Source organism: Nylanderia fulva, unplaced genomic scaffold, assembly GCF_048542155.1.
Source record: "Nylanderia fulva isolate GAGA-0341 unplaced genomic scaffold, ASM4854215v1 Scaffold11, whole genome shotgun sequence".
NCBI lineage: Eukaryota > Metazoa > Arthropoda > Insecta > Hymenoptera > Formicidae > Nylanderia > Nylanderia fulva.
In genome coordinates, this window is record NW_028189302.1 from 3183499 (window position 1) to 3205916 (window position 22418).

A 22418-nucleotide genomic window follows, 5' to 3' on the forward strand; every position below is an offset into this window, starting at 1 on the left:
CCTACTCTGAATTTTTTCTTAGAACTTACTCTGAAGAAATATTATAAATATGTACATAATAAAATTAATCCAACATATTTTTTATATCTTATTGTGGTAGATATTAATATTATTTTATGATTGTCATGCATGATTTTCAGAGTAACTACCAAGAGAAAATCCTTTCTGTGTTGGACTACTATCTACTAATTATTATGAAATATATTATTTTCCTTATTCAACAGATTCGTTGTATAAATCTTTGTGGTAATCAGCATCTTCCCACGAGCATTCTGATATACATTACAGTGCACATAAGTATATGTAATATCGATTCACATAAATCCTTTCATCATATATACATAGGTGCTGTTACATTGTTATTATTACCGCTTTACGTCCCATTAAAATCGATCAAATTTTCGGATATTCCGCTAAAATGCGTTTTCGATACAAAGTATCAAAGGTCGTTAATTGAAACGTTGATTACCGCATAATCGACAAAACGTTCTACAAGGAAATAGTACCTGAAGAATGACAGATATTTCGACTATCGGGGATTGCGGAGTTATCGATAGCGATATTTGTCTCGACCGCGTCGAGAATTCCTCGGTCTGGAATGTACTGAGCCACCGATAGATGCAATAAGCCCTCAGAATGAGTGGTTATCGAGGAGGGAAAGATTAGGCGCGCGTTCGACGCGGGTCGTCAGCGATAGAGAGAAAGAGAGAGAGACTAATCCGTTGGCTTAGTGTTTCCCGGAGAAGAGAAGGGTGACAGTAGATAAGAGAAAATCCACAATTAAGAGGCGTCAATCGTTCTCGTGACACATGCTCCACCGTTTTCCAATCTTCGTTACACGACGTATCTGGATACCAATTCGGGATCTCCTCTTCGTGATAGATACTAGAGGTCAGATCGAGACAGTTTTTCAAAGTCCAATTGCATTAATATTCTTTCTTGCGCGATAAGTCATTGATAATGAATAAATGGAATCGATATAAAAAGCCGTGTCAGTTGTCAATGGCTGACAAATATAATGATTTCCATCATAATTTAAAGAAATGTTTGATAGAAGCTTGGAGTTAAACTTGATTACATCTCTAATATTGAGAAAAAAGTGTTTCTTCGTATATATATTTTTTAAGGGAAATACTCAATTCTGAAATAATTGCTCGAAAAGGTAACAGAATGCACTCCTTTGTCTCTTACTTCAAATTCCACGAGTATACAACACGCGCTCGTCGAAATCGGTGAGAGCAGTTTCCCCGTGAGTCGTTCCGCGCGCTAGTGTGCATACGCATTCGCATGTGTGTGCGCGCACGTGTGCCTGTATTGGCGGCAATCTCCGCGTCAGCCGTGCGATGTCGTATCTGTACCACCAGATGCCACATGCGCCGGCGGCAGGGTCGTGAAAGAGAACGAGGGGGAGAGGTCGCGATACCATCTCTCTCTCTCTCTCTTTCTCACCCCTCCACGAGAGAATGGGCGTGTATTGGCGTCCCTACCAGCCAACTCTCTTCCCCTACGACCCCTCCGTCGCTTTTCCCACCAGGTGGACCAGGGGCGACTCCGCGACCGTGAGATCCCACACGGACGGATGCGGCGACGGTTTGGACAGGGAAAGGGAAAACGGACGGTGGAATCGTTCTCGTGTCGCTTCGAGAGTCCCCTACTTTGCCGTGTCGTCCGCGCACGCTGTCTTCCGGTAGTTCCTGGCGATCCACGCCTTCCATCTCTTCCCATTGGCTCAATCTGTCCCCAGAGTTCTGGTGACACACGCCTCTTCCTGTCGTTCTCCAGGAATCAGCAGCCGCGGCGCAGGAGATCGCCGCTGGATTCTCCTGCTCTGCGAGAACACCGGAGAGCGAGGATGTCCTTAGGTGCGTCCGTTCGAGGATTGATCAGCCGCCACGGGGCTGGGCGTGTACGCGGCTATCGCCGATGCGACGGAAATATAGATCCGTACACCCTGGCGAGAACGCGTCTCGCGATATTCTACACATCCGTGCAACTTTGCTCTCGGCACACACATACCGGGAATATGTTGTTATCTTTTAACCTGGGCAAAATCAATGACCGACATCCCTCGCGCGAGATTTGTATGTATAATTATCGTTCGCGCTCTGCGGCTGTCAAAATAAATCGGGGTACCTAAGACTACTCGGATAACCAAAATCTATCGATTATTATTGTCTTGCGAATTATCCGAATGCTAAAGATTTCGTATTATATTCGATGTAAATGTTAATGACACAAACGTATTTCATTAAGAAATAGCGTTTTGTAATTATGAAACGTATATCTTATGTTATCCGTTACACGAATATTTTTATCTCGATAGAATTAATCGAGCATTGCGTAAAAAACTTTCTACTTAAATTACACCGAATTTTTCAAGTCGATCGATTACGCTATCGTAAAAATATCGGATGAGATAAGAAAACTGTCCGATATTTTTCTCTCGGCCAACTCGGAGTATAATTAAATAATGAAAATACGAATGTGCGCAAGAGGAATAATTATATCTCTACGATCGATATAAATACGAAATCGACCTATGTTTCTCTTCGTATACTGTAACGTCCGGAACAGGCTGCCTTTGCCTAAACTATACCGATCGGACAGCTGGGAAGCGCAGGCCGGAATTACGTAACCGGGGACTATATTCGCTCAGTCGTAAAATGTAATCGCTATGTTCCGAACATGGATCGACGTGACCGTAAAAAGGAGACGCGCATTATCTCGTAAAAAAACCGATAGCTCGGACTCGCGAATGTCGCGAGTGATTTTTCGATCCCGATATGTCCGATCCGAGATCGTAAAACCGTAAACGATGATACTGCGTGGCGTATATCTAACATCCGAGCATAACAGCCATTTCTTGCACTAGAAACGTCAAAACAAGTCCCCGTCTCTCATTTTCGCGTGTAAAATCGATTTATCGAGAACCATAACTCGATCTATCATACATACACGTCGCTATCGTTTCCTGCTTGCGATATCAACTGTTGATTTTCTCAATTCTAAAGAAAGTTTATCTATATCTAAAGACATTTCGCTTATACCATTTTATTTTCCAAAGTTCTTCATCTTCCTTTAATAACTTTTATACGAAACATATATTTTAAAGTCTATAAATAGCATCTGTTAGCTGTCACGTTTCAAATCGAGGAACTTCCTCGATTATTTTTCTACATTATATAAACTCAGACCGGACGGAATCTAAATAAATCGATCGATGTGATATAGCGAGATATGCAAGACGCGAAATCTAGTCCGATTTACTCTCGGTATAATTAAACACGCGCTCTCGGAGTAGTCGCTCGCGATCAGCTGATCCTTATCGAGCGTTGCCTCGATAACACGCGGGCTTCTTGACAGTTCATCCGGCGGAAAGGTCGCGAAGACGAGAGCGCAGGCGAAGCGAGGAAGGCCGGCTTTGTCTCGTTACTCGCCGGCAGCGAGAGAGAAGAAGGAACGAGGAGTCAGCCAGGATGATCTGGACGAGCTGAAGATGGAGGCACGATAACGACGACGGAAATTGAATTCTCTCACCAGTCATCCCGCTGCGAAGAGAGTGCATGCACACACGCATCGATTCGCCCCGCGAGTCGTATAAGCCCCGAGTATCGACGGGTTGCTCGTCGAGGGAGAGAGAACCCACGGTTCCGTCCTTCCTGCTCCTTTTGTCTCGGCAACGCAATACGGTTGGGCGCACGTATAGGCTACTTCGAAAGGGCGAAGCGAGCTCTACGTACCTGCGCGGCATCAACGCCGTCGTTTTACCTGCCACGCGAGACAAAACAAGGAGAGAGAGGGCCTACAAAGTCTCGTTCGGAAAAATTCTATTCGCGTGACGGTTATGAGCGTCCAAGAAAGGTGTCGACGATGGGGGAGAGAAATGCGCGTATCGAGATATTAAAAATAGATTAGGGTAATCGCGGAATATTTTGCAGTAATTAATCTCTTAATCCGAATTGCAAATATATAAATAGAGAGAGAGAGAGAGAGATACTAAATTAATTCTAGTTATTAAATTTTCAAGAATTATGAGCAATTCCTCTGTCGATTCTTTGCCCGAAAAAATCCCATTTATCTCTAATTAAAATAATTCATAAACGATGAACAACTTCCGCTTCCATTTCTTTCGATACGCGCAACTTAAAAAAATCGTTTCTTCTTTTCTCGACGCAAGAAACCGCTGCCAAAAATGCCAACGACGCATACGGTTTATCTGTAAATTGTGTAATATTACGAGCTTTAAGGCTGCAACGATGCGCGTTTCATTGTCTCGGCGCACAGAGGTTCGTGTTAAAACGCCGACGGTCTGGTTAGTAAAATCGTACCTAGGAGCATGTCCAATCGACATTACGATAATTTATGGCTTAAATAAATGCCCGATCGGTGTACGAGCGTGTACAGGTATCAATTTACATGACGCAACGGATATGTAACCTGATATATCGTGTGGCGGCGGTACAGGCAGATCCGGCGGTTCTCATTGAAACTATCGGTGCGAGCGATGCAAAGTAGCGACGAAAAAAAGGATCGACGCGACATATGCATATGCGCGCGTACGCCAAAAAAAATGCGTAAAATTAAAATTCGAGGACAGTGAATTCGTATTAAATACAACGCATTAGATCCGACGCATCAACGAATTATCGCGAGCGATGCTCTTATAACGTTACAACGAACCTATGCACCGAAACATGAGATTCATAGATAACCGAATTTGCAATGCAATTTTGCATTGATTCATTCCAAACTCGAGCCTGAACAAGCGCAATTTCGGTGTTTTGCGAGGGATTTAATTCTGTATTTAATTGAAAATAAAATATATTCTCAAGATCGATGAAGGCCGTCCTGGTTTTTCATCTATTTTAACTTCTAAAGTATTCTACATATTTGTCATATAATCAATTTTCATATTTCTTCGTTGCGAGCATTTTACCGATCGATATAATATAATTAAACAAAATCGCGTGACAAATATAAATCGTGTATTATTTCAAGTTAATTATTGCCCAATAAAAGCCATACGATCTCGAATAATAACGCTTCGATTTCGGAGTGCTATCTCGTTTATATCGTTTCGTCTCGAACTCGTCACAAAAATGTCGTACAAAAAAATTGGATAAAATAAAAAGCCAAAAAATCCGATTCTTTACCGCGAAGACGACGTACGTACGTACGTTCTCACAAAGGATGAACTCCGCTTCGCGGAGCTGTCTCGGTGGCGGAGGCGGCAGCTATGTGTGTAGTCGTTCGCGGAAGGCGGGAGGCGGCTGAAGCTGAAGTAGCTGTAGATAGGTAGGTAGGTAGGATCGAGCGAGTGAAAGAGAAAGAGAGAGAGGGATATCGATGCTCGGCCATATTCGGTCGGATTCGCGCGTTTCCGCCGACTGGTGGTGGCCGCCGCGCACCTCCGCCAAGAGTTCCACGCTGCGTGAAACGAAACTCGTACGTACGCGATCAGCTCGACCGAGGCCGCCGGCCTTCCTTTGCGTATCGGGCCCCGTTGCGTGTTTCGCGCCGCGGACGACAGCATCTCTCGCCGAGACTAATTATACGCGCGAGTTCGACGACGACGTCGTCGTCGTCGTCAAGGGTGTCTTCTGCTCGTCGAGGGTGCGAGAACAGCGCGCACAGATACAGGCGCAGATCGCACACACACACACACATCCCCGCGGATACGCGCTCGTCGCGCAAGGGCGCGAAACCGTCCCAGTCCGGTACTTAACGTGGTTCCGCGCGGGAGATCCGCGACGCGTTCCCGAGGCAGTGTACCGTAAAGAGTTCTCGCGCCGGCGGTAGCGGCAAGAAAACGCGCCAATCGCGCGTCCGGTGTTCGCGTGGTGCTTCACGCTCGGCGGTTTGTCGCAGAAGAGGAGAGGGAGGCGGAGCAGGAGGAAGGTGGTGGAGGTGGTGAGGAGAGAAGAGAGGAGATGGCGGTGGACAAACGTGGGTGAGGGCGACGGGGGCGAGAGAGGACAGCGCGAGAAATTGACATTGTTTTCGGAGCCGAAGTGCGTGACGTTTTTTCTTTTTTTTTTTTTTTTTTATTTCTTTTTTTATTTTTCTCCCGCGCGACCGGAAACTTCTCGCTCTTTTTAGATCGCTCGCCGATTTCGACGAATGACGGATCGTCGATACCGGAAGACACCGGGTAACGATCCGGCACGCGGAGAGAAAATCGGGATCGTAGGCGGGGCTTAAGGTCGGTGGACACGTGACACGGAAACTTGTGACACGCCGCCCTTGCCCTCCCCTCCACGCGACCGAAATCCACGCGTCCAACGCGGACGACGCCCCGTTCCGGGTGTGCGTGTGCGTGTGAGTGCGTGACGGCTCGCGCGTTTCCACGCGGAAATTCTACGAGAAGAGGATTTGACGATATACCGGGGAAATAAGACGTTTTTCTGCCGGAACTTCGTCAGCTATGCGCTTGCAGCACTCCTCGACATTGACAGAACTCTCGCACTCGCGCGAGATTATGCGACGCGATTCTCGCAGCGGCGCTCCGAATCTACGAGTCGCGGGAACAATTCAAGGCGGAATCCACGCGTCTGAATAATGCGATTCCCCTGTCATCCAAGCACGACTGGCTCTTCTCTCGTCTCGCCTTCCGCGATCGACAACCAATAACATCGACGATCCCGCATCTCGCGACCGATGAGGCTGGTCGAGGAACGCCGCCGCGGCGTCGACGCGTGAATCCCCCGAGGATGCAGCAGGGCAGCGTGGGTGGCTGCGACGAGGACTCCGGCGCGACGAGTCCTCCGGCGAGATCGCCTTCCGGTTTCGCGATCAAGAGCGAGCCCGCGGATAGGAACGACGTGAGGATTAAGGTCGAGATGCCCGAGCCCACGGAGGATTATCAGCGACAACCGGGCAACGAGAATTATCGCTACGGCGAGAAGAAGCCGGGATACGTCCCGGACCTTCTCGGGACTCAGTGCCAGCCACCTGGGTATCGTCCCGTGGGACTGCCCAACTCTTTCGGCTTCCCGCCCTTCTACGGGCATCATCATCCGGCGATGATGCCCTTCCCGGCCGGACGTCCTTCGCCGGACGGGCCGATCGGCAAAATCGCCGACGGTCACGAGCAACAACAACAACCGGTGTCCTCGCACCCTTACGGCAGGATGCCGCCGATCCCCAACGATGGTTTTCTTCAGGAGCATCATCACAGGAGCTTCGACGCAGGCGACTTCCAACACGCCGGAATGCCGTACCCGGGTTTCCGGCCCACCATGCGTTCGTCGTACGGCAATCATCATCATCATCATCATCACCATCATCATCATCAGCAGCAGCAGCAGAACAACAGCGCATACAACAGAAGCCACTATCACCCGGCCAGGCAACGTAAGTGGAGCAGTACCGCGTTCCGGGGACTGCATCCGCCGATGCCTGTAAGTTTCCTTTTCTTGACTTACGAATATAATTACGCTTCGCGATTTATCTCTCGTTTTTAAATTGCATTTGACAAGTTCGTCGCAATCTTGGCGAGCGCGAATTGTATAGTATTTCTAGTGATGGGTAAGAAATATATCTCGATACAGATACACGAATTAAAATGTTATGTAGATACAGATACTCAGATACTTTTAAATTATATTTTATCATAATAATGGTAATACGCACAAAATGTACTGAATAATTCTTTTATCTTTATTAATATGTTTGTTTATATTACGACTTTATTCGTTAGTCTTAACGCGTGAAAAATGCCCCAAAGATATTGTCACTCAAACTATTTCGCTATGGTACTAAAATTTGACCAATGCTTAATAATCGCTCAACCGGTGTTGATGACGACATGTTGATAACTTGTAGTCTTTTAAAAATTTAAAGAATTGGGCTATTCAAAAAAATCTGTGAAAATGTATCTGAAAAAAGCAATTCAGATATCATGTTTTGTATCCAGATACTGTATCTAGAAACTACACAACACTGAGTATTTTCGACTGAAAATATGAAATTAAAGTTGTCATTTTTTGACATTTTGTTAAATTATAAATATATCTTTATGTCAGATAATAAATTAAGCTCTTTTGCAATTCTTAAATATAATTTGACAATAAGTTTGCTGCAATTTTTGCGAGCGCAAAAAATAGTTTGAAATCTATTGTTTTGACTGTGAAAATATAAAATTGAAATTGGTTGTCATTTTGACGTTTTGCTAATTATAAGTATCCTTATATCAAATGATAATAATTATGTTTTGCGATTTATCTCGTTCTTAAATATCATTTGACAATAAGTTTGCTTCAATTTTTACAAGTACAAAATAGTTTGATCTATTGTTTTGGCTATATATCGATATGTAATATTAAAGTTAATTGTCATTTCATCACGTTTTGCTAATTACAAATATTCGAAAATAAAATTTACATAGCGATATATTATGTATCATTCATTTATAATAAATACACTTGTGCATGTAATTCTCTCTCTCGTTATCGTTTTCTATCATGTATGACAGTACTTCAGAATCCACACTTTAATCTCTATGGTAATCAACAGTCATAAGGAGGCTGTCTATTCTTATGTCTTAAAGTCATGAATGTTAAAGAGATTGTTGAGTTGTTCCCACATCTGATAATTCGCAGTGTTTCATCGTTTGAAAGCTTTTTCGATTTAACAGAAATTGAATATAATGCTCATTGAAGTTATATATCGCGCATTTTTATTTTTATATACATTTTTTTTCAAAGATTGCGAAAAGAGAAATTGCTTCGATCCCGCATTAGTTATATGTGCCTCGTGTTGGATTATGCGATTATTCGGAACGGTGTGGCACTTATTAAAGGAACAATACCCCTGTGACGAAAGCGAGAATATCGCGTTCGTCGTGATCGCGCGATCTTATTGCGCCCGCGATAAGATCGGTAATCGGAGAATGGAGATAGTATCGCGCGCGTATCAACGATGACGACGACGTAGGCGGCACAGCAGAAATTTCATTTTTTGCCCGCCGGCGTTTACGAATCATCGCCGAGAGGGGAATGAGATATCCGAGCAAGCTGCCCAGTATATGTTGCACCTTCTATTTCGTGCGAACGACGCATTACTGTATCCGCGCGATCGTAAATCGTCGAAATTTCTTAATCTTCCGTACACCACATCGATCCGACATATATGCAACCTTGTATTAATGCATCCCACACTGATTAAACAAATAAAAATTCATTTCCGAAATACAAATGTCACTCGATTTTTCTCTATCTGGTATAACTGAACATGTATATATTTATATATATTAACAGCATAAAGTATAAACTTGTTACATTTTGCTTTTTCTTTGTGGATTAAGCAATCGAATCATTATCTAGTTTTTTATGTATAATTAAGAAAGTAATTATCTTTTTCAAGTTTAAAAATTTAGTTTTTCAAATAACATTTTTCTCGATTAAAAATTGTGTCGTTAAAAAGAATCGTGCGAAGAAAAAAGATTACAAGCAAAAAAGTGGAGATTATTGCAATATAAAGATGCATCGTAGAGAGAGAGAAAGAGTGGCATTAATCTTCTCAATATTATAATAATCAACTAGTAACTAATCAACATTAAAATTATCATATTTTATGTATCTCTATATTTACTACATAAATGTAAATGAAAACAATTTTATTTTTTATTAGCGTTTTAATGAAATCGCTCTTTGATTTTAATTATTTTAACATCAAAAAGCATATTAAATCAGAGCAGTTTTTTAATCGTATTTTATAATAATATCAAATAAATAATTTTCCTTTTATATTAGTCACATTAACATATTCATATATGCATGTATAGTATAAGAGTAATAAGGAGCATCAATAAAAATAATTTATTCCATATGCTTTGACACAATGTTGTTATTTGACACAGAAGACTTAAAGAACAATTAAAGATGATATCTTACACCATACAACTCTTGCTTCCCACGACTTTTTGCTTCCGTAAGACATTGTGTACGGGGCTGCAATTGAAATTGTCGGGTCGGAATGAAGGGTTAATGAAATCGGACGAGACGTCGCGATCGCCCGGGCCAAAAATTGCGCCCTGGCCGAAATTACAGTGATTACACGCATCGCGGCTGTGGTTCTGCCCCTCGGGAGAGGACTTGGCGTGCACCCTTTCGCCGTCCCTCGAAATGAAAGTTCCCCTTTCCCTCTCTTCCCTCTTTTTCCCGACTCGTGGAGTGATACAGGACTCATTGAGAGCTCGACCAATTTATAAGCGGAAAACGCGGCCAGGATGGGTCGGTCGACGATTACCGTAACACTGCGCTCGTAAAACAGATGCGCGTGCTCGACGTCCATTATGACGTAATCCGCCGTTTCTTATAATTTATCGCCGGCCCGGAGAGAGAGAGAGCAAATCGGGGATAAATATCGTTCGAAATTTCAGTTAAGCGGCCGCATTAATTTACGAGGCGACGATTAGGCTCGTCGAACTTGCCGATTTAGTTCGCGCAGTTTTCGACGAGGGCCGGATTAGCCCTCGCTTCTTTCGCTTTATGGCACTTTCGTCGCGTTTCCCAAATTTATGATGCGAGAACGATTCAACTGGTGGCTTCGTGAAACGATAGGTTTCGGAGGGCGTAACAGCCGATTCGAGCGGATTTCGTTTGTGTTTGTTGTACGAATCGCGATGTATTTGTAGAGGAGTTTAACGCTTAAAGAGTTTCACACGAACGGCCTTTATCGTAAAGATCGGCGTCGATCGGTTAGGCGTGACTCACTCTCCGCGAGAGAGATCTATCGCACGTTCGCTCGCGGAAAGTATGAGAAATGCATTAGCTTTGGGTATCACGTGGCGATACGTTCCGCGAGAAATACTTGCTTGACGATCTTAATTCGTGCCGATATCACACTGTGCTTTCAACGCCTTTATTTTCAAGCCTGATATGCATGATTTTTCGTCACAAGTCATTTTTTTATCGATCGTAATATAAATTATTTATATTAATATAAGATAGATTTAATACCTTTATATAACTGATTGTGAGTTTATCTTAATAAAGAAATTCAACTCAAAACATAATTAAAGAGCAATCTCAATATATATTTAATAAATAAAATATATAAAAAATATATATACGATATAAAATATATAAGGTAAAAATTGAAAAGTTTGATAAAATCCAATTTTATAAAACTTATGACTAGAAACATATTTGACAAAGTTACAGAGTCCCAATTAAATTACACCTATACTTGATTTCAATTTAACAATTATCATTATACCTACATAGAACACTATATATTCTCTTCTATACTTAAATGCGTTGTAGTAAGAGCATTCTGCTCCAGAAACGCGATATCCGCGATGATATTAGCTCCAAAACGGAACGACCGAACTAGGCGCGAGAGACTATCGTCGCGTCTTTACCGCATCCGGGCTGAAAGTTCTCCGCGAGAGCTCCGCTTCCCTCATCAGCATACCGTTTCGTCCCGCTTAACGACCGCGTACATCTTCCGCGGGCACGCACCTGTATCGAGATAACGCTCAGTAACGTACGACCGCAACGAATAAGGGCATTGAATCGAAGCCGATCCCTTCGGCTCCGTTTACCGCGCGCGCGCGCGCTCCCGATCTTACGACGGAGTCTCGCGTCGACTCGCAAAACCCGAAGGCGCGAATCAGTCTATAAATTTCGCGACCGGGAAGTCGCGCACCTGCAAGCCAGACCGAGCAAGGCGATCGGTGTCGCGATAGCGTGGGACATTCCTTATTTTCTTCGCCGTGTGTGTCGCGAGTTACGACTCGCCGACTTCGTTTCTGAGAATGGGATTTAGAGAGTTCCGCGGTCTTCGCATTTTTTTTTTTTTTTGCGGAGAAAATTACTGTGCACACACAGTGAAAATTCGTGGTATTAATTTTTATAATTGAAAATTATGTCATATTTTACTGTTTCGATAATACTAGCCATATGTAAGCATCGACATTGTTTGTATATATAATGACATTAATGCTAATTGCGACAATTATTTTTTAATAGCAAAAGATAAGTACTTCCTCTCGGTATGTTGGAATATAATCCCAGATCACTATGATAGTAGTCGCACGAGAAAAAACTAGTTTTAATAAGTAGTCTTGATGAAATATCATCGGGTAATTTTTATTCGAATAATTTTTCATTATACTATATCATAAAAAAGTACATTATTTCATCTGCCACTGCATATGATGACATTGTTAACAGGAAACATACGCCTGCACATGTATAATTTAAAATCACGTAACATTTATGTATTAACATAGATGATAGATAAAAAATACACAAGAAATAGAAAAAAGATTAAATAATTGAGGTTATACTTCACAGATTTTGAATTATATCTTTTTTTTTACTGTAATAATATTGCAATTCTTTTGTTTGTAAGATTGTATTGAAAACCCATAATTTTGATATTATCTAAATATATCCTAAGAGAATAAAAGATCAAAAGGAAGATAAACAGTGGTATAACTTTTTCTAGTATATAGATTTTCCGTGAATAATTTTGTAGCAAAGACATTTTCCCCTAAAATAACAAGTAATCGTGTAATTAGTTTTCAACGAGTGTAAATAATATGAAAATGTATGCATAGAGCGTTCTACAATATACTTACGAAGACATTTGTTACGTAAAAAAATATAAGTGCGTTATGACACTTGAAATATTCCAAGTTATGGATACAAAAACTCGCTCAAAGGAAGCCGCATCCGCATTCTCGCGAGCAAACTTATTTCGTCGCGTGACACGAATGCAGATATATCGCGACGGTGGTTTTTTCTGCGCGATTTGTCCCTCATCGATCATTAAGTTTATAACCCTGCTCACACGTCTATACATCACTTTAAAACGCGAAACCGCGTCAATTTGCGAATAACGTCGCGCGACCACACGTTATCCGGACGTAAGTGGAAATAAAAATGGGCGGGAGAGCATCGCGGCGAGAGAAGATCCTAGTGGGACCAAAGAAAGGAATACGTTTGCACGCCTCCGATGTCGGAGGGGCCCGCGACGCCCCGAAGCGGGTTCCGCTCGCCAGATGCGTGCGCGAGCCGGACACGCCGGTGCGTTTTTCTACCTGAAGGGCGTCCAATTGAGCGCAACACATGGCGCTGCGGCGACGTTCGGGATCCCCGATTCGTCTCGTATCGTCGAGGAAACGAGCCGTCGTCGGCTCGCATTTTTGATCGCCACGCTTTTCATCGTTGGCAAACACGCTAGACAACGGCGTTTGTTGTTCACCACCGTTTACTCGCAGCGCGTCACGGACCTCCGCGTTCTGTAACGACGACCCGGATCATAAAGCCGTTTAAGTATTACGGTCTATGTAAAACGCGACTCTCTTCGATATAGACAAATGCATTATTACTCGGTGCTCGCGTGGATGCAGGTATACATTTGTATATCTTGCGTATGTTGATTTCTATCTGTCTCTTTACGTACGCGTCTACTTAACGACGACGGTTGACGCGCAATAAAAAGCACGCTCCTATATACTAGTTTTGCCGCCGCAAAACACTCGGCATCTCAATGACGCGGGATACGACACACTTGTTACGAGGCAGTCTCTGCTACATCGCTGATATCACTCCACGTGCGAGTTATAATCGCGCGTGTGTTGGTGCGTGTCACTTTGTAACGCATGAATAATTAATGGCGGGCATTTAACTCCTCATGTTCCCCCTTCGACGCGTCCCGTTTCGTCTCTCTTCAGCGGTGGTTTCTCATTGCCACGTTTCTTTTCATTTTTCTCCGAGCCTGTAATGCTAATTGAAGACGCGAAATTAATTAATTTCAACGTTAAATATTAATTATAGGTGTATTACGAATCGCTTCGATAAACTGTGTATAAACAAATCGCTTTTATTACATTTCCATACTTATCATTAGAGGAGGAGTAGATTGGAAATTAATGTTTAAATTATTAAAGTATGGAAAAAAATATTGATATTATGTTGACGAGATAGACGAAAGTAAAGAAAAATGTGTCAATTTCGGTTCTGTGCAAATAGAAAGGTATATAATGACATCCGATCGAAGATCAGACGTATCATGACTAAAAGAAGGATGTTGTCATCCTATACGTTAGAAACAGGGCATAACGAAAAATAAATAATTAGCGACCGGCTGCAGGTCTGCGGTTTCGGCGCGCACGCGCCCTATCATGCGACTGTCAACGGCTGACGTTTCGTTTTTTTAACGCAGAAATACAAAAACGACAGTGTAGCCAATGTTATGTCGAAAGAAAGTAGATTCCAAAATTTTGCATCGGTTTTGTTCTATTTCAATATTAATTATTAGTTAATCAAACATGACGAGAAATTATGACTGACAAATTTAACTTTCTTCTAATTAAGAATTCAAATGATTAAATATAGCTACAATATAATAGCAATTTTATTACTTTGAAATAAGATAATTCTACAGTTATAATATAAAAATAATTTTTATATTATAAAACATTATTTTTAATTATTTTCATATATTTTCATGAGATAAAATATTGACATTTTTGAACGCTTTCCGATATTGGTATAAAGTACCTATAATTTTCTGATATAGTCTTCGTGATGACAAGATCTATTTTTTTCCTACGTATCATTATACGTTAGTTTGATTTAAATGCGCAATCATCGACGAGATTACTTCTTCGAGAGCTTTTTTTCCGCATAAAATACTTACATAGAAAAAGGCGAATAATTTTTAACCGGTCGACCGTAACGCGATATCGCGTTTCTTATTCGTAATCGCGTTCCTATAATCTCTCGCTCTCGCGCGCGACCTAAAAGCCGCGCGGCTTAATTAAGTTCTGCTCGCGTGCCGCAACCGACTGAGAGAACCGTGTATTTTCAACTGTCGACATAAACTAACATAGAACGATACGCGCGAATTCTTTATTGTGTGTATATAGCGGCAGAAATCTTTTCCCGGTTATATAATATCGTTATTCTCTTGCGAGCCGCATACAACCTGCGTCGATCGCGGTGAGATCCCGTAAATGTCATAAGAGCACCGAAGGAGGGGAGATATGTCGTGCAATTTTTTTTCCTGCAATAGGACACATTGTGGCGCGTTTGCGCGTTTCCAAGCGACATACGAGGCCTGTGGGAACGCATGCGCATACAAACACAATGTTGTGAATACTTAACGCAAACCATATGACTACATCCGTCAAAGGGGCACTCTAACAACGTTGCATTCGTCAGTGATACGAACAATAGACGGTTGGGAAGAGCCTGTCACCACTCGCTTTGAATTGTCCTCCATCGTGTTGACAAACGCAAAATGTCGCCTAGTTCAATGGCCGGAATATGCTAATAAAATGTGACAGCCAGGAAAATTTTTTTTTACGACTTAATTAAATTTTAATTTTTACATATCATATAAGTACGTTATATCATTTTGATTTGTAAATATATATGTAATGAATTAGCAATGCATGTCGCTATTTTACATATAAAATCTGTATATAATTTATATATCAATATATCTAGCTATTTTTTAAAATTGCTATGCTTAAAAACTTTATCTTATGTCCCAATCAAGTTGCGTGAAAGTGTATATACGCGCTATCTTTTTCTCTTCCCATTAATTATTAGGATATAACAATTTTGAGATATAGATCTAACATATAGCTATTGTAGCTAGTATTGTAGCTATCATTATAAATATCTAATCAAAGTCCTAACAAAGCAACGTTATAAAATAAATAGTGATTTGCATGCGTGAATATTACGAAAAAACATCTTTAGTTGACATTTACTATCGTATGCTATTTTCTACTCGCATCTTGGTGACATACTCGACGTTTTGATTGGTTTTGATTAGCATCACTTATCATCAGTAATTGCTTTTAGCGACGTAAGCATTGTAGATACGCGTTTACATACAGGTAAATCATCATACATCTCGAGGCATAATTTTATAAGAATAGATATTGTAATTGATAAAAGTCATAAATCAATATCATAAAAACATAAAATTGTGATAATGGCAAATCTAAAAAAATTATATACGTGATATTGCAAGTAGAATGAAATTATTACTTGGACATTGTTTCTCGGGTCTTTATGAATTCATTTGAATATATATATATATATATATATATATATATATATATATATATATATTTTTTTTTTTTAAGGTAAATATAAATTTTATATATATATGTATAATGAATATCCACGAAGAGAGAGTCAACGTCAATATAATTTTATATATATGTACATTTAAGTATCTTTGTATGTGTGTATACGTGTTTAAGCGGCCACTTTTAACATAATCGCGACGACACGTTATCTGACCTCGCGATTACGTTACAAAGAGACACGGGAACGCTCGTTTATTGGCCGCCACTACGTTTTACGAGCGCTGACACTGGCTCACGAGAGCTCAGCTATCGTTGGCATTATGATCGCTGCCATTAAAGTAATTGACGCCGCTTGGAGGAGATAGATACGCTTCTTATTGACCGACCCCGACGACACCACTCGACGTCACTTCAACGAGCGTCCAGTCTCGACCTCAGCACCGTACATGCTCGAGCGATCGATTAAATGCCGCGAGTCGCAATTTGCATTAGAGCGCTATTCCCCGCCTTTCGTAATTCCGAGAGCGCGGTCTCTTTTCTCTTCCGCCATTCAACGACACCCATTCATCATCGTTTCGCATTAGTCGAACGTTGCAATTACGCTGGATGATCGCCGTGAATCAATAATTGATTTATAGCCGCGACTCCCGCGATCAATTTCGTCGCAGGCGTGTCGATATCGAAACACGTGTTCATTTTGCGTGAGAGTAGAATTCGATTAGGATAGGTCTTTTCCATTTTCTCGCGCGCTACGATCTTTCGTCTCTCGTATGGAAATTTTCCAATTTCCCGTGGAAAATTTTCCCTCAGCAATCTCTGGTATTTTCTTCAAGATACTCTGGACCTCAAGAGTTTTATTAGACTAACAAATTTATGTGTCCAATATTTTTAACATACCTAATAACGCTATAATATAATATAATATGTCAAGAATTATTTGAGGAAGAGTCAGAACTCTATATCTAAAATTCTGAAAATATGAGCTAATAATTTTACAGAGGTCAAATACGCGGCAGCTTCATATAGGAGCGTGCGATTCTTTACGGCGTCATTAAGCGCGTGAACTTGCTCTCTCTTTCATGGCGAACATCATTATAATTTGATCGGTGTTTCACGATCCCGCCGATCGCGTTACGAAGAGGCACCGAAGATGCTCGAAAGCGTCATTTGGCTGCGCGCTGACTTTATGACCGCTGACACCTACCACGACCCGCAATAGCGCGCTATGCGGCACGTGTGTGCGTTTGCACTGGGATGTTACGGCCGCGAATATTAAAGTAATTGATGCCTCCATAAAGCAGCGAACAGCGGCATGTCTTCGATGTCCCTGCGAAAGACTCCGGGGTGCTTTAAGTCGTGTTCACATAACTCCGCGCGCGTGCTTCATCTTGACCCCGAGCTCGCCAACGCGTTATTCTATCGCCTACATCTCTGTTGTCCCATGCTGGATTTGTAATTTCTCGTATCCACAGCTCTTGCAACGCGTTTTTAAATCACTAAGATTAATCATCGATGTAAATCGTAAAATTATTAAATTTAAGTTTTTTTAATTTTTGACAACTATTTAGCCATCTAGAAAAATTATTTTATACACACGTACATATAATATAATATTGTATATTATGTATGTGAAAGAGATATGAATTTATAACATTTTTTTAAAGAAATATCTTTTATTTTTTTAAGAATCTTGTTTATTTCTTAGAAGTTTATTATATACCATAAAAATAAAAAAGTGTGAACATGAGATTCTAAATTGAAATATAATTCGAATTTGAATAGTTATACGTATTTTACCTCTCTGTTTCTTTTTATATACGTGTGTAAGACTTCTCTGAAAAAATTGCAATGCAAAATAAATAAAATTTTTTTAAAAACTACATCTTACAATTGAAGAGTAATTTGAAGTACAATACTTGTTAATGTTTCTATGAGGAATTATGTGAAAGATGTGGATTTGATATAGCGCAAAATGCGATTATTTCTCTAATTAATCGAATAAAAAAGTAGAAATTGAATTCATTCACTCGCAAATATCTTGTTTTATTGGCGAAACATCGCGTTTCGGATTTCTTTCTAGTATTCTTTTCGTTTCTCCTCGTGTATCATTTTTTTTTATTCGAGCACTCGAGCTCGAGTCTCGAGCAACTTTTTCTCGCATCTTTCTCTATTCCTTTTCTCTTGTCTTATCTTATCTCTTATTCCTTATAAAGCAGCAAGCATCGCTTGGTTCCGATGTCTCGCGGTGCCTCGAAAAGTAAACAAAAATTGAAACTAGATATGCCGACACTTTTTCCACAATTTTCAATGGTTTAGACGTCGCATATCGCATTTCGAACTGTGAACTACATATCGAGCTGTCATTGAGTTTCTTATCGCGGAGATTTATGGCTTTTACTCGTACAAATTTCTTTCGCACATGTTCGCACTTACACATGCGAATATATCGTCAGTGTAGTTGCAAGCATTTTCTACGAGAAAATAAATGTGTACACATCACTGATCTTCTAAAATTCCCAACAATATATAAAGTAACATTTTATTTATATATATTAATATTAATTTACTAATTATTTTTACTCGTTTGTATCTCTGAAACTTTGTTTATCTTCAAAAAATATATTATTAATTAATTAAAATTATTTATTATCAATATTTTATCTATTTATTAATAGTTTGAAGATTTTAAATATTTAATATTCATTATAAGTATCTCGTATGTTGTCTGATGTCATAGTATTAACATGAGAATTTGTATGTGTGAAAACAATATAGAATCTCTTATCCAAAATCTATTTAAGAAACCATAATTTGTTTTAACATAATCGAATAAGTTTCAAACTATAAGAATACGTAGACTTCTGATACGTAGTTACAGAATTTTTTTGCTGATTAATCTCTACTTTGGTCGTAAACTAATTTGGAAATATGTTGAAACAAAAAGCTTTAAAACTAAAAATTTTTAGGTTTGTCCTTTATTTTCTCTCAGAAAATATGATGACCGTAATTAAATGCAAACAAGTGCATAATATAATCATTGCCAAATATCATAAATATTGCAGCATAACGTCAATCACGCTGATTTAATTTAACAATTAATTTGTAGTTCATTAATGGATTCTAGTATCGATAATGAGAAGAGTATAAAATATTTTTTCCGGATGGCTAAATAAATTATAAAGATGTCTGCCTACCTAAATAAAAATTTTTCTACACGCTCGACATGGTTGTACATAAAATGTATAATTTTAATATTGAAAATATGAAAAAGTTTCATATCTGTACATACATGTAGATTCTTTCATTTTCTCATTTTTTTTTTACTGCAAGTTTCAATCCACAATAAAACAGACACAAGAAAAATTCGCGAATGGTTCTGTGTGTGATCGCCTTTAACTTCACAGCAGTCATTCCCTGTCTCGTATATTTCCTGAATACGTGCCCGTGTCACCGTTTCACTCGCATCGTTTTCTCTCTCTCTCTCTCTCTCTCTCTTTCTCCTTTTCTCTCGCGTAATTTCTCGCATCTCGCGACTACCGTCCGATGGGGATTCGCGTTCTTCGGCAACCGGTTCTACGTGCACGGCATTCTTCGCTAGACGAAAAGATTCTTCTATGTACGTAGTCGCACGTGCATTTAGGTGTTATGAGAATTCCACCTCATTCTTATTCGATTGAGAGATAAAAATTAAGTAACATCTTATACATGATGTCTTACATAGAACATAATAAAAAAAAAGTATGTATTATATTTTTTGTATTGTGTAAGTTTTTTTCATTCAAATATATAATTATTAAAAAAAATACAAAATTAAGATAAATGTTCTGATTTTTCATCTCGATCTCGAATGCAAAACACGAGCACGCTTTTACACCGACTCGGCTCGGCGCGATTTAAAGATCAACCGGTCGCGTAGGCGGCTGCCTCTTCTCTCGTTGCAAACCGAGCTTTACGGCTCGCACGATGCCGTCGATCGTGAGATCGTATTAGAGTCGCGTCGGCATCGGCTTTGGGTTTAGCTCGAGCAGGGGGTGGTCAAGGGGAACAACACAGGGCGCACCGCGATACAGCGGGAACGAGACAACGGAGATGCAGCAGCAGAGGTGGTGTGAGCGTATATATGTATATATAAGAGAGAGAGAGAGAGAGAGAAACAGTAGGGAGGAGAAAGGGAGAACGAAGGGAGAGATGTTGCAGAAGGGCACATGGAAGGAACAGCGTGTAACGATGTATCAAGCTGTTGCGCCCCTGGCGTGTCCGGCAATGGTGGATCGTCGCTTTGAGCTGGACCGCTTCGGCTCTGCATCATGCCTTTACACGCTCCCAATGCCCAAACGAGGGACGATAATGCCCTCGCTCTCGTCTTGTTCCCGCGTATAGACACTATTAATTTCGTATCCCTTGCTCTGGCGCGCGAGCCGCGCCGCTGGATTCATCCGATTGACTCGTTCGACCGGCATCGCCGCTGGATACCGAGCGTACGTATTATTTTTTTCGATATAATTCGCGACGAGAACGGAATCGACGCGTCGTCGCTCCGAGAACTATCTTCGACGTAGAAACAGACGAGAAATATATGTGAAAGAAAAGATGTAAAAACTCTGAAGTCACACCAGATGAAAATTAAAAAATAATTTAATCAATCAACTCTGGCAAATTAAGTGATATTTATTTAATATTCACGACGTTTCGGCCATGGGTTTCGGTTCTTATCAAGTGCTACAATAATAATAATGACAATTATTAGAAAATTAAAAAATTAAAAAGTAACAAAGTAACTGTAATAAAACAATAAATATTTCCACACAATAATATGTAAACCATATCACATATATAATGTAATTCTATATGTGAAAGTTACTCATTTTTGTCCCGAGATACATTAATTGTTTAAAGGTATTAATTATGTTTCGTAAGATGAAAATTATATTATTTCACTAGAACTGCTTGCATAATTAATTCCACATTAAGTTAATTTAAAATAATTATAACGATTCAAAAAATAAAAACGGAGAAAATGAAATAAAGAAGTAACAAGGAAATGAATTATTGCCGTTTACGCGTGACTCGGAAGATCCATCATGCTTGATTCTAACAAAACAAAATTACGGTCGATGGAACATGACGTACAATTTCGAGCCTCTTTTTCACGACGTTCGCTGTCACGAGAGCGAACGTCATAAATATAATGGCGGGGCAAAAGTGGGCCTTTAAATGGCGCAACAACAGATTGAATCCAGGCTGAAATGCGCGGCTCTCTATTACAATCCCGCTCGTTATTAGCGTCGCGTGAATAGGCCGTGTAATACATCCTTGTGCGTCAGCCGAGACCGTCATTTTCACGGAGTGTCACGGCGCACAAAACAGAAGTACCGGACGTATAATGACACGTTGACAGGTGCGTACGGCTTGACGGCCGATCGATGGCCGTGAACGTACACGCGAGAGCTTAGCCATAGCACGCGACACGTGTATATATATATATATATATATATGTATGTGTGTGCGTACACACGCGCAGTCACATACATATATATATACATATGTAGGGCTCGGCGATACGATGCGTGAGAGGAAACGCGTGTACATTTCGCACGTGCCCGGCCGTGCATCGTTCCGCTTGGAGAGCTTCTCTTCTCCACACCGGGGCCTCTCTTCGTTTCTCGACCAGCCTGAACATATCCCCGTGTCCCTTCTCATGTATTTACATTGCTTTATTACGGTAATGCGGTAGAATCAACTGTTACCGCCGGCTCAATATTTCATGTGGCGAAAGCGTCGTCGTTGGCGTCTGTTTGTTTCGCACACGCGAGACACCATCATCTTCTTCTATCTCTCTCTCTCTCTCTCTCTCGCGATCATTTTCTTGCAAAGTTATAATTCGCCCGTTGCCTTCTCGGCTAGTCAATATTCGAAGCGCGCTCTTCATGTGGGAAAGTCCGCAGGGGAGTTCGGACAAGATAGCATATCTTTATTATCTAGGAACAAAAACTGTCTTTCGGAGTATCGTATATAATCAAGCGCGAAACTCGCTCTGAGTTTTAGCAACGCGCCGAAAATCGAGGCTTCTCTCGCGAGGACATTCAAGATGAGACGATTTCGTCAAGTTTCACGGACTTTTGGGGTCGATAGACGAGAAGGGCCAAGGGTGGTCGAGGGATGTAACACGACGCGAATGTATCCGAGCTCGAGGAGGAAGACTGCCAAACCCTTGCCTAGAGGTAGAAGGGAGGAAGAGAGTCCACGAGACGGAAACCCCGGGAAAGGGTATCTGTTGTCATGGTCCCTGATGCTCCATTATTGATTAAAGATGGCTGGCTTGCCGGCTGGCTAGATGGATGGCTGGCGCAGTCGT

At 40.9% G+C, this 22418-nt stretch overlaps 1 protein-coding gene across 1 annotated transcript in view; it reads left to right on the plus strand.

Annotated features, from left to right (window-relative positions):
- The first annotated feature begins 6046 nt into the window (after window positions 1-6046).
- The window catches only part of LOC114943145 (uncharacterized), a 234488-nt gene continuing 218116 nt past the window's right edge, over window positions 6047-22418 (plus strand). The window contains exon 1 of the mRNA XM_085487919.1: window positions 6047-7400. Coding sequence (XP_085344045.1) covers window positions 6711-7400 — 690 coding nt within the window. The 5' untranslated portion in view covers window positions 6047-6710. The remainder of the gene's footprint in view (window positions 7401-22418) is intronic.